This window comes from Leucoraja erinacea, chromosome 14, assembly GCF_028641065.1.
Source record: "Leucoraja erinacea ecotype New England chromosome 14, Leri_hhj_1, whole genome shotgun sequence".
Classification (NCBI taxonomy): Eukaryota; Metazoa; Chordata; class Chondrichthyes; order Rajiformes; family Rajidae; genus Leucoraja; species Leucoraja erinaceus.
In genome coordinates this window covers 44,002,407-44,017,950 of record NC_073390.1, presented here as the reverse complement: position 1 = coordinate 44,017,950, position 15,544 = coordinate 44,002,407, and the positions used below count along the sequence as shown (strand labels likewise).

The window sequence follows — 15,544 nt, the reverse complement described above, 5'->3', positions numbered from 1 at the left end:
TGGAGACCTGATAGGAAGTTTATAAAAGTATGATGGTATTAGATTGGATACAGTCTTCCCCCTCCCAAGTAGAAATATCAATCTCTGATGGACCAGCAATTTAAGGTGAGAGGGGTGCAGGGCATTTTTTTTTAAATAAAGTTGTAAGTGCCTTAAATGTCGAGATGTTTGGTGGGGAGGGGGGGGGGGGGGGGGGGGGGGGGGGGGGGGGGGGTTGGAAGCAAACATGATGTCTAAAGAGCTATTTAGACAGATACATGAACATGCAGGGAAACAAGGAATCGGGATCATAATCAGGCAGGTGAGATAGGTTTAATTTGGCACCATGGTCAGCACCACTTTGTGCCCAAAGGGTCTGTTGCTGTGCTGCGCCATTCAACCTCCTGTAATGATCAAAGACAGATGCTATCCATTTACAATTTTAAAACAATTATGGCACAGTACTCTACAGCAACTACACCATGACTGCAACTAGTAGAAATGATACTAAGGGACAAATATACAGTGAGTTTGCAGAAGCGTGCAAAACCAAAAGTGGACCTCAAATATAGAAATGAAGACAATGATAGCAATAAAGAGCTATATGGGGAAATAGTTTCTGAACGGGTTGGAATTTTATTGATCAAACGATAGTCCATCCAGTTTGAAGTTTACACGGAAAAGACAGAGCAATTTAATACTATACTTTATTGAGACGCAACAAACAGAATCTGTAGATAGGAAATACGCATGCAATAAAATGAATTACTAAGAAAATAGTTTACAGCAGCACCTATATATATATTTATACACTGACATAAGTCACTTAAGTTATTTGCATGTTGACCAATAGATCTCATTTCCAGCAAGATTGCAAAAGGATACATGCCTTTGACTTGCATGTCAAAAATACCCTTTTTCTTGCTTCATGCCTGTCTGGTTCTTGAAAAGGCAGTTTGCTTAATTTTATGATACAAGGTGGAGATCTCAGAAGAAAACTACTGGTCAGTCTTTTTTAATGGCAAAGTTCACGCACTTGAACTCACATTTCCCTCAATGTTGGTTACATACAGCTTGAATATAAAATTCTCGATTTGCACCTACTATAAAAGTTGATTTTAACCAATGTGGGGAAAAAAAAAGATTGGAGTATTGACCTAAATGCTGTGATTCAGGCATTTCCTTTTAAAGGAACTGTAACAGAAAAAAATGGAGACCTTTTTAGCTGAAGAATCTTTCCCGATCACATTAGAAATCATGATTCTCCCGCCCTCCCCCCAGAATAAAACTGACTGCTACACCTGAAGCATGATGAATAACCTAGCTGTTATAAAACAGCAGTCTTAGCCATGTATATTGTTCAGACATTAAAATAAGGAGTCAGATTTGGCATGAAATCAGTGCTTTTTTTAACTATGCCATACAAGTGCTTCTAGTCTCTATTAATTGAAATGAAGAGAAAAATACCTCAAATAAAGTCTTTGGTGCTAGTTTTGCTTTTTCCAAACAGCTGAATTATAAAGCAACAGTTTATACAATCCACCTATAAGTCTGTTCCGTAGCTGCAAAGGGTTTAAAAGTCACATTTCATTATACTTCCATTTTTTAGATGGGTTAAAATATTAACTTTCAAGCATGCATAAATGAAATCTAGATTAAGTAATGCATAAAAATAGCAAGGTAGACAGTTCTTTAAACTTAAAAATTCTGGTTTTAACAAATTGAACAGCGTTTTTATGGATATGAGACAACTGAACTTCTGCCAAACAGACTAGATTTTCATGAAAGCTTCCATAGCAAACTCAAAACAAGAAATCCTTTACATTGTGCTATTAACACAGATACAGTTGTGTGGAAGTTTCGGAACTTCATCTTATGAATTTATTAGTTTGACAAAGTTTACATTTATAAATTACAATTTCTGACCATGGGATATGCAAGTGATCAAATTAAGGCAACAGACAACTAGCGTACGTATTATGTTGGTAAACTTATCAAGATAGGTATCAAATTGAAACTATTTCACGGAATGAAATAGTCAGTTCATAAAATAGATACAAAATTGTCAAATGATACATTAAAAAGGCTGCTGTTGGAAAATGCTAATCCTCTTATACATCAAATAAAATTTGTTCACCCAAATTAGGAAATATGTACAGTACAATAAAATTAGCTGTTAATACCCATCCAAAAATTATCAAGATTTTTGGCAAAAAATAAAATACTCCAAAAGTTCAATTGCCCATTAAAACCATAAGTGCATTCCTTTTAGCCATTTCCAAGTTTATAGTGAAAAGGCCAAACAGTCAATAACTTGTAAATCTCGAAAAATGCAATTATAAACCATCAAGAATTTTATATAGACTGGAATACACTTAACCTTATCCATACAATTCAATACAATCTATTATTTGGCAAAATACTTAACATTTCTGATCAAAAAGAAAATTGGTCACAGCAGGAAACAAGCTTTGCAATGATACAGTGGCAATGGCTTAAGTAAATGTACTGTAAACGAACTTCATTTCAGGATATACAAAAAAACTAATTAGAGGACATCAAAATACATCAGCAAAAGCTGAATCATTTTACTGGGACAACCTGATGCCAAATTCATTCACCCATACATATCCTTAGCCCATTAAAGTGTGTCCTTGCCAAGCACTGAATTACACACCAGGCTCCAGGGATGGGTGGGGTTAGACACAACAAAAAAAGGTGCAACGTAGCAGCTCCATTTACACTTTCACCATACTAACATCGGGAATGTTTCCAGAGAACAAAATGATTGCCTTCACTCCCATTCTGTGGTTCCAGGTGGCTTTGAGGTCATGTCATACATCACACGGGAGATTCCAGGGATCTTCTTGATTTCTCTCACCATTTTAGAAATAACCTGGCATTTACAAAAAGCTTTATTAATATGTACTTTCATCTAAACTTCAGTCTATAGATACAACATGGAAACAACCGTTCATAGTAGATCACCCGCTCATAGTAGTTCTGTTATCCCATTTTCACATTCACTCCTTGTACACTAGGGATAATTTACACACGGCAATTAACCCACAAATCCTCACGTCTTTGGGCTGTGGGAGGAAACCCACGCGGTCTCAGGGAGAACGTGCAGATTCCACACTGACAGCACCCAAGGTCAGGATCAAATCCAGGTCTCTGGCAGTGTTGGCAGTAGCTCGAGCAGCTGCACCACTGTGCCGCCCATTATACAGCATTGAAGCATTTTATGATGCAGGTAAAAATCTCAAATGCCTTACTAGAACAAGCTATCATGTCATAAATACCGTGTCTATACTGATCATTTGTCAAGGTAGCTGAGGAATGGTTTAAAAAAAAAAAGGCGGCGGCGCGGGGACACCGCGACGCCCTGTGTCTCCCTAGAATAGGAAAAATAGCGATGATCCCCTTACCTGCTTCAAGGCTGCTCACTCGGAGCAGTCTTGTATCCATCTCGTACAGCCGACAGGAACTTCTGGACTTCGGTTCCTGCGGCTGCAACAACTTTCTAGGCGATCTCCCTCTTCCGTCTGAGCTCATCAGAGCAACAGAGCACCCGACTGGAGACCGCCAGGTGAGTCGCGGGGTTGGAGACCGCCATCCGACCCGCGGAGCCCAACCGACCCTCGGCCCCTCACCCGACCCTCGGTCCTCACCCGACCCTCGGCCCTCACCCGACCCGCGGAGCCCAACCGACCCGCGACCCTCACCCGACCCTCGGCCCTCACCCGAACCTCGGCCCTCACCCGACCCACGGAGCCCAACCGACCCGCGACCCTCACCCGAACCTCGGCCCTCACCCGACCCACGGAGCCCAACCGACCCGCGACCCTCCGACCGAACCTCGGCCCTCACCGACCCACGGAGCCCCACCCGACCCGCGACCCTCACCCGAACCTCGGCCTCACCCGACCCGCGGAGCCCAACCGGCCCGCGGAGCTGGAGAACGCCAGGTGAGCCCCGGAGCTGGAGAACGCCACCCGACCCGTGGAGCTCACTTGACCCGTGGAGCTGGAGAACGCCACCCGACCCGTGGAGCTGGAGAACGCCACCCGACCCGTGGAGCTCACCTGACCCTCGCAGCTGGAGACCGCCACCTGACCCACTGGGCTGGAGAACGCCAGGTAAGCCCCAGGGCTGGAGACCATCAGCAGAGCCGCGGGGCTGAAGACCGCCTGCGGAGTAACGCAGATGCGGAGCAACAGAACACCAGCGAGCACCAAGCCAGCTCGGCCCACCAGAAGCACCAACAGACGGCGACGCGTACGAAAACACCGCCGGGGACGCAGAGGTGGGTTAAAGGCCAGGTTAGAGCTAGCCCCACACAGGGCAGCGATTCCTAGCCTTTTCCTCGCCAACGTGCGCTCACTGGCAAACAAAATGGATGAACTCCGGCTAAGGATCACCTCCCACAACCGGATCAAGGACTGCAACATCCTGATCTTCACGGAAACTTGACGTTCCTGACAGCGCCATCCAGCTATCGGGGCGTCATTTACTCCGAGCGGACAGGACATCAGACTCCGGTAAGACCAGAGGTGGGGGCCTGTGCATTTATGTAAATAAAGCACGGTGCACGGACTCCACCATCATCGAGAGTCACTACTCAGCTAACCTTGAGTTCCTCTTGGTTAGATGCAGACCATTCTATCTGCCCAGAGAGTTCACCTCCATTGTTGTGACTGCAGCCTATATCCCTCCTGATGCTAATGCCAAGCTTGCAATGAAAGAGCGGCATGCTGCCATTAGCAATCAACAGACGCACAACCCCGAGGCAGCCTTCATTGTTGCGGGTGACTTCAATCACTCCAACCTGAAGACTGTACTCCCCAAATTCCACCAACATGTCTCCTTCCCCACTAGAGTAGACAAGACACTGGACAAAGACTACACCAATATGGCTGAAGCTTACAAAGCCATCCCCCTCCCCACCTTGGTCAGTCTGATCACGTCTCATTGTTCCTGCTCCCTAAGTACTCCCCACTCATCAGAAGGGTTAAACCAACTGTGAGGACAGTTAAAGTCTGGTCAGGGGAAGCGGTCTTCACACTTCAGCAGTGTTTTGGAAACACTGACTGGAAGACGTTTGCAGCCCAGGCCACCCTCGACTCCCACACGGACATTGATTCCTACACATCCTCTGTTCTGGACTTTATAAACTCCACCATCAATAGTGTCACCTCCCTCAAACAGGTGACCATATTCCCGAATCAGAAGCCATGGATGAACAGCGAGGTCAGGCTACTGCTGAAAGCACGGGACACCGCTTTCAGGTCAGGCGATGCTCGAGCCTACAGTTCATCCAGGGCTAACCTGAAGAGGGGCATCAGGAAGGCCAAGCACTGCCATAAGCTCAGGATCGAGGAGCACTTCAACAACAACTCCGACCACCGACGCATGCGACGCACGGACTACAGACCCTCCAACATCACCCCCACATCCAGCGACGCCTCCTTCATTGAGGAGCTTAATCACTTCTATGGCCGCTTCGACAGGGACAATCTAGAGACAGCCATCAAGGCTGTGCTACCTGCCAATCACCAACCCCTCACACTCACCCCCCTACGACGTACACGTGGCACTGAGTAGGACTAATGCACGTAAAGCTGCTGGCCCTGACGGCATCCCCGGGCGCGTGCTCAGGGTCTGTGCTGCGCAGCTGACAGACGTCTGGACTGACATCTTCAACCTGTCACTTGCCCAAGCAGTTGTCCCCACTTGCCTTAAAACCACCTCCATCGTGCCAGTGCCAAAACACTCCACTGCAGCAAGCCTTAACGACTTCCGCCCAGTTGCACTTACCCCCATCATCACCAAGTGCTTCGAGAGGCTGGTCCTGGCACACCTCAAAAGCTGCCTACCCCCCACACTGGATCCCTATCAGTTTGCCTACCGCAAGAACAGGAGTACGGAGGATGCCATCTCAACGGCACTTCACTCCGCCCTCTCCCACCTCGACAACAGAGACACTTACGTAAGAATGCTGTTCATCGATTACAGCTCAGCATTCAACACCATTATACCATCAAAACTGATCACCAAACTCGGTAACCTGGGCATCGACCCCTCCCTCTGCAACTGGATACTGGACTTTCTAACCAACAGACCCCAGTCTGTTAGGTTAGACAAGCACACCTCTTCAACCCTCACCCTGAACACCGGCGTTCCACAGGGCTGTGTGCTGAGCCCCCTCCTCTACTCCCTCTTCACCTACGACTGCACACCTGTACATGGTACTAACACCATCATCAAGTATGCAGATGATACAACGGTGATTGGCCTCCTCAGCAACAACGATGAGTCGGCCTACAGGGAGGAGGTCCAGCACTTAGCAGCATGGTGCGCTGACAACAACCTGGCCCTTAACTCCAAGAAGACCAAGGAGCTCATTGTAGACTTCAGGAAGTCCAGATGCGGCACGCACACCCCCATCCACATTAACGGGACGAAGGTGGAACGTGTTTCTAGCTTCAGGTTCCTGGGAGTCAACATCTCTGATGACCTCTCTTGGACCCACAATACCTCAACTCTGATCAAGAAGGCTCACCAGCGTCTCTTCTTCCTGAGGAGACTGAAGAAGGTCCATCTGTCTCCTCAGATCCTGGTGAACTTCTACCGCTGCACCATCGAGAGCATCCTTACCAACTGCATCACAGTATGGTATGGCAACTGCTCTGTCTCCGACCGGAAGGCATTGCAGAGGGTGGTGAAAATTGCCCAACGCATCACCGGTTCCTCGCTCCCCTCCATTGAGTCTGTCCAAAGCAAGCGTTGTCTGCGGAGGGCGCTCAGCATCGCCAAGGACTGCTCTCACCCCAACCATGGACTGTTTAACCTCCTACCATCCCGGAGGAGCTACAGGTCTCTCCGTTGCCGAACCAGCAGGTCGAGGAACAGCTTCTTCCCGGCGGCTGTCACTCTACTCAACAACGTACCTCGGTGACTGCCAATCACCACCCCCCCCCGGACACTTATTATTATTTATTCAAATCATTTTCTATGTCGCTCTTCCAGGGAGATGCTAAATGCATTTCATTGTCTCTGTACTGTACACTGACAATGACAATTAAAATTGAATCTGAATCTGAAAACGGCTCCTTATGTTGAGCCTGAAGAGAATATAGCCAGTCCTTTCAGAAATAAGTCACCAACTAGGTGATTATGGTAGAAACTAGAGCACCCTGCTAGTATGATTTGCATGGTTGAAAATTGCACTGACTGTCTCGTTTAACATTTGAACAGGTATTTCAAAAACAATTTGGTCGCCAACTTGGGTTCACCAAAAAGGATAATGGAATTTCAGGAGGGAAAAAAAACGAGAACACATAATTTACTGTCCAAATATACTTAAATGCCATGTTAATTTCAGTATCAAATGAGAATGAAAATACTTACATTCAATAATATTTCTGAGTCAAGGCTGGAGAACACCAGAGACAATGTGCATCTAAACAAAATACAAATCTCACCTCTTCAGGAATGTGGTTACCAGGAGTTGCTGGGATGCCAGTCATGAAATCACTTGTAATGAAGGTTCGAATAACTACAGATCTCTGGCAAGATGGTTGCTTTTGCAGTGGGTCACGATCAAAATGCAACGGAGTTAAAATAATTGGCATCTGACTAATTTTCCCAGAGAAACCTACAAAACATCAATATGATTAGATATGTGTCACAGCCGATTCAGGGTTAGATGAATTGCAGATAAAGGTATTTAAGTAATAGGTACTCAATTAATTATCTATTGTTCAAAGTAGAAACCAAGTTAATAAAAGCAAAACCATCCCTCTCAGCACCTTGTATTTACTCCACGTTGAACCATCTGCCAGTTCTTGATGATTCATTTAATCCAAGTTCCCAAAGCTTCTCCGCATATCACACCATCATCATGCTTATCATCATCAAATCTGGATATATTATACCTGATCTCCTCATCCAAATCATCAAATTTTATTTTTTTAATAAAATTCTTTATCATGATCTTTCTTCCCTCAAGGCCCCATATCTCTCAGGCTTTTAACACCACCATTCAACAGTATTAGATTTTAAATGGTGTATTCTTTCAATGGGACCTCAACATGTTGATCTAGAAAAGCTTCTCATTTACTCCCTGAATTCATCTTCACACATTCATCTCATTTTACTGATCCAGTCTATGTAGATTAAAAAACATTAATAATTATTTTACAACATCCTGCTTCTTTCCCCCTGATGCGTGGAAACTTAAAATCAACTTAGCACTACTCAAAATTTATTCTGTAGAAGGGAACTGCAGATGCTGGAGTCACTCAGTGGGATAGGCAGCATCTTTGGATAGAAGGAATGGGTGAAACTGTATCTTTTATCTCCAATTTAACACTTCTATCCACCAGGAGATTCCCTTACCCCTGCCAGCACAGCTTTTAGGCCTCCAACACATGATTGCAGGTTACAATATCTGTGCTTCCTACCTATATTTTAACATATTACAACATATTTCATGTGCCCAACTATTCCCTACATACTAAACTGCTCAAAAGCAAACGTAGACCAATTTGAATGCAATAGAAAGAAAAATGTTGTCATCTCATCCTAAGAAATCTCACAGACAAAACTTAAGAATACCCAATAGGTTCATTCTTACCAGACTCCCTAAGAATGTTGTGAGCCTCAAAGTCAGCCTGCCGGAGTGTGCTCAGCACTCCAGTAGTTAGAAAAGTTGGTGTTACATCTATAATGGGTTCTCGGATCTGTGGTCCAAAAATGTACACGACTCTGAAACACAACAGTAGCAGAATAAATCCATAACAACAAACAACCTTGATGAGATCTAATTTTCATTTCATATTTATTACAATAAACAAAAACAAACCTGTTAATATTATGACATATTCGTGGAATAAGTCGGACCAAGAACATGAGGGAATCCCAATGTGGTGCATCCTTGCTTGATATTCCGCAAACATAGCTATATGATCGGCAGTCGCCCTGCAAGACAATGTTCAGAGAATTAGAGAACTGCTTCAAAGTTACTTTGGAAATAGACAAGCAGTAAAAAAACTGCCATGGTCAAAAAGACAAGGGAAAAAAAAGTTTCTATAGAAGCACCCCTTGCCACCAATTCTCAAGAACACAGCGCTTATGCTCACTGTACATGGCCATGTGATAAAGTGATAAACAATTACTTCTATTGACACTTGTACAGTGATACTATTAAACCATGTAACATACAGCCTTTGGTATTTTCAGTTTGCTGTAAAAAATATAAACATGAATGAATGACTTACGGCTATTATAAAAACCTAAAAAAATCCTGTTGGGGGAAAATAAATGTAAGTGAGTTTGAAATTTGCCTTTTACCCATATTGATACTACTATTTTTCCAAAGCAATATTCTATAACACGAGGTTTCTTAGTACTGCACCTATCGGTTTATACCAGGACTACTTATGCAATTCATGAAAGCCACAAATGTGGCTAAGAAGGACGTCCATTCTGATCTGGGTGGTTTGGAGGGGGAGGGGGGGGGGGGGGGGGAAGAACCAACCTGCACCCAGGAGACAAACTGGTCCTTTTGATATTAGGAAAGGCCAAACCCTTCATTCACTTGGCTCACAAACTAATACATGCACTTACAGACTGATATGGATCGCATACCAGCAAACGCCAACCAATTTGCATTTAATTTAGATACAGATACAGCGCGGAAACAGGCCTTTCGGCCCACCGAGTCCGCGCCGACCAGCGATCCCCGCATACTAGCACTATCCTACACACACTAGGGACAATTTAGTTTGACAGGAGCAAATTAACCTACAAACATGTACGTCTGTGGAGTGTGGGAGGAAACCAGGACACCCAGAGAAAACCCACGCAGGTCACAGGGAGAACATTCAAACTCCATACCGACAGCATCCGCAGTCAGGATTGAACCCGGGTCTCTGGCACGGTAAGGCAGCAAAGCTACTGCTGCGCCACCGTGCCGCCCTCAAATTTTCTTATTTTTATTTGATATACAGATTATATTTCTACTGACTGAACCTATATTAGTTAAGTGTGCAAGTCTCAGCATTTAAATTATGCACTGTACACATGGATTATATTCTTTTAAACTAATGGCACATTAAAATCAATTACCAACTATTTCTACTTTCAGAATACATCTGGTGAAACAATTGCATTTTACTCAAACTTCACATTAAAAAAAATAAGACTTTAAAATATGTTTGTAAATTTAGTCGGTCTAGGTTTATTATTGACACATGTACCAAGGTACGGTGAAAAAGCTTTGTTTTGCATGCTATGTAAATAGATCAGATGTACCATACACAGATACAAAAAACTTTAGAACTTTACTAACCTGTACTCCTACTGTTTTAATGGGCATCAAAAAAGCATTTAGTGAATGCAGGCTTGTAATTTGTAACAGTTTTTCTTGTTCTTCATCACTCATGCAGGATTTGACCCTTTGAAGTAAAGTGTGTGGCTGCACAAGAACATATCATTACTGCATAAGATTTTTGCATTAGTTTCTGTAAGAACATTGTGTGCTCAAAACAAGTGTAAAGTTTGCAGGAAATGTATTCAAAGGGTGTGGGTATGACTGGTTATCCTGAATATCCCCAAATTGATTGATCTGCTTGGCCAATTAAGAGCAGATTTGAATTCCAGAAGTTAAATCTTCCACCCATCTCATCTTTCCCACTTCTCTGAATATTGGACCACTAACAAACCAGCACACTAACATATACCTGTAGTTTTTTGTACATATAATATACAGATTTTTGAACATACAATATACAGGTAAACCAGAGAAACAATTCTACAGTAAATGAAGTTAAATAATGATTCCAGGTCTGTTGTATTTATTTTCTCTGTCAAAGAGCAATTGTGCCACCACCCACAAGTTTTTGACCTAAGCACCGAAGGAAATAGTTTCTCCTTTTTATTGAAACACCTCCATCTGAAATCATCATTTCTCACCCGCTGAGTTTCTCCAGCATTTTTGTCTACCTTCGATTTTCCATCATCTGCAGTTCCTTCTTACACATCATCATCTATTAAGTCACTTGTTAATGTGTTTTTCACAGATAACACTTACACATTTCTCGCTCCTTTGCAGAACAAAAATCCTTTACCCCAGTAATAGTCTGGTAAACTGCAACCCAAGGAACTTTATTATTCTAAACTGTGTTCTCAGCAGTATCCATAATAATCCATCCAAATAGTAACCAATTATTAAAAGTCCGATTAGCCATTTCATTTACATTCTCTCGCTGAACGAAGTAACACAAATGCTTCAACAACTTTATTAGCCAGCGACCATCCTCAGTGTTAAATCAGTGTTCACAGATAAATACATCCACACTTTTAAAACTGGCATAGATTTTCTCGTAATTATGACGTAAAAAATTCAGGAAATTAAGGCAAGTTGCAGGTGACATGTGACATTACAAATACTATAATCTGCTAGAACCTTTGCACCGCACAAGACATCTTCACTAGTAAAAATATACAGAACATCAGCTCTGTAAACATCCCCTCTACACATTGAAATCAGTTGGATCAAGTTAGCTAAATTAATGGTTTAGTAATCTCGATTGCAGTAAAAGTAAAGGGAAAGAAATTGATGTTTACCTTTTTCACACTGGCAGAGAAATCAGCTAAGATTTTCAGAATGTTGTTGGTTTCTGCAAAGTCCTTGCAAATATAAGGCTCATCAGCACAGATTATTCTAATAGCAAGACCGGGGCCTTTAAAAGAAAATTCAGTCAAAAATTACTTAAAATACTATAAAGGGACTACATAAAGGCAGGACAGGACAGGACTGTACTTAATTTACCTGGAAAAGGGTGCCTTGAAACAAGATCTTCAGGAAGACCCAGTTCGCGGCCCAATGCCCTGACTTCATCTTTGTGAAAATCTTTTAGTGGCTCTATGACTTTGCCCTGCAACAATATATATATATACACATTGAGCATGTAGTCAAACTATGAAATGTAGTTGAAAACTAAATTAACAAACATAAACACATGTATGCAATTGCTTAATGCTAGAACACGGCTGACTATAACATAGTCACCGGGCATCTTGATCGGAAAGGACAAGGTGGGCCGAAGTGCCAGTTTTCATGCTGTATGACTAAGCTACAAAATCACCACAAAATCTGTAGCCAAAGGACGAGGGAAAACCTAAGAATAAAGGATCAACTAATTTAAACTTTGGATGCAAGTTTGAATCACAGAAAACAAACATGCAGAGATAGTTCAGTATTTTTTTTAATTCAAGAAACAAAGCTGACAAAATTCTACTGACCTCTTCTCTCAATTCTCGTATTAATTCTGTATCATTATGATGAGTTTTGATGACGTCCGCTTTCCCGCTTGCCTCTACGGATGCACTTTCAATTAAATCTGGCCTTAAAGTACCTTGCGCAAGAAAGACTTCTTCAGGTTTTAGATTCATTTCCCCAATTACTTCATTCGCCACCTACAAAAACGATTTCAAAAAAGAATTGGTACTTAACATGCTTCACACAATTTTAAATTATCAGCTGTAATTTTGAGTGCACCAACATTGGTTTAATTACTATTATAGGGTACATTCAAAAGTACCTTCACAAAAGTATCTCCTATTATTTTTCTTTTCTCTTCTGGATTTGTTGTCATATTTAGAGTTTTGCTTATTCTCTTCCTTGGAGTTCTGTCTTCTTCTGAAATTGGAAGAGTTGTTGTCCCGTTGTAGAATGCATGCGCTGCATTAATCACTGAAAGTTTAAATATATTATTACTCTGCAGAATAAAGGCGTACAGGTTTGTAGATTAATTGGCTCGGTACAAGTGTAAGTTGTCCCCAGCGGTGTAGGCTAGTGCTAGTGTGCAGGGATCGCTGATCGGTGCAGATCCGTTGGGCCGAAGGGCCTGTTACCACGCTGTATCTCTAAACTAAACTGAATTGTATTCTTTAAATTCAATTTAAAATTGAATACAAAATGCAAATTGAATACAAAATGCAAAAGCAAAATGCATTTAATTACATTTGCTATACAAAGAAAACATTTTTGCCCAAAAGAGATTGCTTCAAACTTTTATTTAGTGAACTAATATAATGGGTAAAAGCTTAAATTACCAGTTCTTATGCTCACTTTGGGTATATATGCTTCTTTGTAACCTCCCGATAATCTCTGCAGAACCCTATATCCTGCTTATGCTTGGCTCATCAACTAATTTAGCAATCTTATGCCTTTATACAAGTTATATAAATTAATCGCAAGTAGTTGATGCCATAGTGATACTTCACTCGGTACAAATTACCAAACAGATTTATACTTAATCCGCTTCCCTCGCGCCATCCAGTTTTCTATCGGCGACAATTGCCACCTAACCAAGCTTTTATTTTTCAAGTCATCCAAGATGTGGTATCTTATGAAATATCATCTGGAAACCCAAGTCTATCCATATATCTCCCAGTTCCTTTTACCAAGAGCACTTTACTTCTTCAATTAACTCCAAGGTAAACAAGACAAATTTCCATTTGCAAAACAAGATCAACTGCTTGATGACATTGAATTTTCCTAACTGCTCAAAGTTTAGTAGCGTTTTCGCTTTCCCTGATAATAGAAGTAAAGCCAACAGGCCTAGTTTCCTGAAATGTTTCTCCCTTTTGATTTTGACTGAAAGGAATTATGCTTGCAACTTTCCAATCTCCTGGATCGAACCCCAGAAATGGGAATTTTGGAAAGATAAAACCATTGCATCAACTATCTCATTAGCCACTACTTTCAAGGCAAGGATGAAGTCTGTCTGGTCCTGGAGACATCAGTATGCGACCACATCAATTTATTCAGTACCACATCCTGAGTGATTATATTTCCATATCCCCTCTCTCCACAACCTCTCTTCCCTGATTTCCAGTGGGCAAAGTCAACACTTTCAACATTTCTCTCTACAGTGCAAGAATGTTGAGCCTCTGAGCTGTAACACCACTGGAGTTCTACTGCAGGATTACGACATTTCCACCACAGCCATAAATGATACCTGGAATCTTCCAACCCCTTCACTCAATTATTTTTGCATCTGTCTTTCCCAACTTCAAAACCCTTCAGAACTTTCAATCATTAACCTACCCATGCACCCCACGTCTTAGCCTGCTCTGCTTCAGAGGAAATGGTGTAACCATCTCAAATGACTCCTCAGGACTAGGATTTACTTTCATTGACATCATCCTAGTTTGGACTTGTACTACACAATTAACTACACATATTCAAAGGTTCCGAGATAGATATTTTCATAAATTTGAACAGATCAATAACATTATTCATTTAAATCAGTCCAAACCGTTTTGATTTTTACCTTTGACTTTAATACCAAGTTTTCTCAAGGCTTCTTCCACACACTGACTTTCTTTTTTGCGCATGAAACCATTGTCTATGTGAAGAGCGATAACTTGATCTTGTTTCAGAGCCTTATTCAACAAGGCTGTGCACACAGTAGAATCTACACCTCCACTCAGCAAAACCTGTGGAGCAAGAGTTCACTTTCTTAAGGGTGAGGCTCAGTTTATTGAAGCAAATATTTGCTGGTAAATTACATTCCTCATTGTAGATATGTTATGCTATTAATGGAGCTTACCAAAACTTTGGAATGCCCAACTTTCCTTTGTATTTCTTGTATGCATTCCGCTTCTCTATTCTGGACTGTGAATGTCCCACTGCAACCAGCTATATCAAACAAGAAATTCTTCAAAATGTCTTTGCCATGCTGTGTCAGATCTACTTCTGGGTGAAACTGTACACCGTAGAGCTTCTTGGTCTCATTTGCTATTGCTATGTAAAATTAAAACAAAATTACCATTACAACATGATTTTATGTGATACAATCTACTGTAAATTAATTACATCAAGCCAAGATGAAATTAAGTAATATTTTAAAAGTAATATGTTGAAAATGTTTGGAAACAACTGTTTGATTATACATAAAACAAGACAATTACAACAATATTCAAATAGATGAGCATGGTCAACTACACATATTGTGGAAGCTGGACGTTCCCCCAAACCTAGTTGATTTCAGATTCTTCCCCTGTAGAAGGCTTCTACACTGAGAAATTACCTCAAATGGTGGACAATTGGGTCTGGAGTATTAAATAATCTATGGTACTATACTGGAAAAAGTTAAAAATGTCCCCTACGTCAGGATATGCTCAGATTTACCTTTTTTTTTAAAAAGTGGAGGCTCACCACTTTAGGGATCACCTGTCAATAGGGAGCTGTCCACTAGGTCAACCACAAGAGCTCTGGAATGCATTGCACTCGTCACTTCACTGTGTGGCTCTAGAAGCCGATTCCAAAGCTTCATTGCAATTGGGTACAATAGACAATAGACAAGAGGTGCAGTGCAGGAGTAGGCCATTCAGCCCTTCGAGCCAGCACCGCCATTCAATGTGATCATGGCTGATCATCCTGCGTTCACTCCCCATATCCCCTGACTCCGCTATCTTTAAGATCCATATCTAGCTCTCTCTTGAAAGTATCCAGAGAACCGGCCTGCACCGCCCTCTGATGCAGAGAATT

General features: G+C 42.0%; 1 protein-coding gene across 2 annotated transcripts in view; it reads right to left on the bottom strand.

The window, feature by feature from the left end:
• Nucleotides 1-592: 592 nt before the first annotated feature.
• gmps (guanine monophosphate synthase) overlaps nucleotides 593-15,544 on the bottom strand; it is a 28,899-nt gene continuing 13,947 nt past the window's right edge. For both annotated transcript variants that reach the window (XM_055646284.1, XM_055646283.1), the window contains exons 6-16: nucleotides 14,604-14,797; nucleotides 14,325-14,490; nucleotides 12,588-12,739; nucleotides 12,289-12,462; nucleotides 11,816-11,921; nucleotides 11,611-11,726; nucleotides 10,334-10,459; nucleotides 8,846-8,961; nucleotides 8,618-8,748; nucleotides 7,464-7,636; nucleotides 593-2,875 (exon numbers count right to left, since the gene is read on the bottom strand). In XM_055646284.1, coding sequence (XP_055502259.1) covers nucleotides 2,774-2,875; nucleotides 7,464-7,636; nucleotides 8,618-8,748; nucleotides 8,846-8,961; nucleotides 10,334-10,459; nucleotides 11,611-11,726; nucleotides 11,816-11,921; nucleotides 12,289-12,462; nucleotides 12,588-12,739; nucleotides 14,325-14,490; nucleotides 14,604-14,797 — 1,556 coding nt within the window. In that variant the 3' untranslated portion in view covers nucleotides 593-2,773. The remainder of the gene's footprint in view (nucleotides 2,876-7,463; nucleotides 7,637-8,617; nucleotides 8,749-8,845; nucleotides 8,962-10,333; nucleotides 10,460-11,610; nucleotides 11,727-11,815; nucleotides 11,922-12,288; nucleotides 12,463-12,587; nucleotides 12,740-14,324; nucleotides 14,491-14,603; nucleotides 14,798-15,544) is intronic.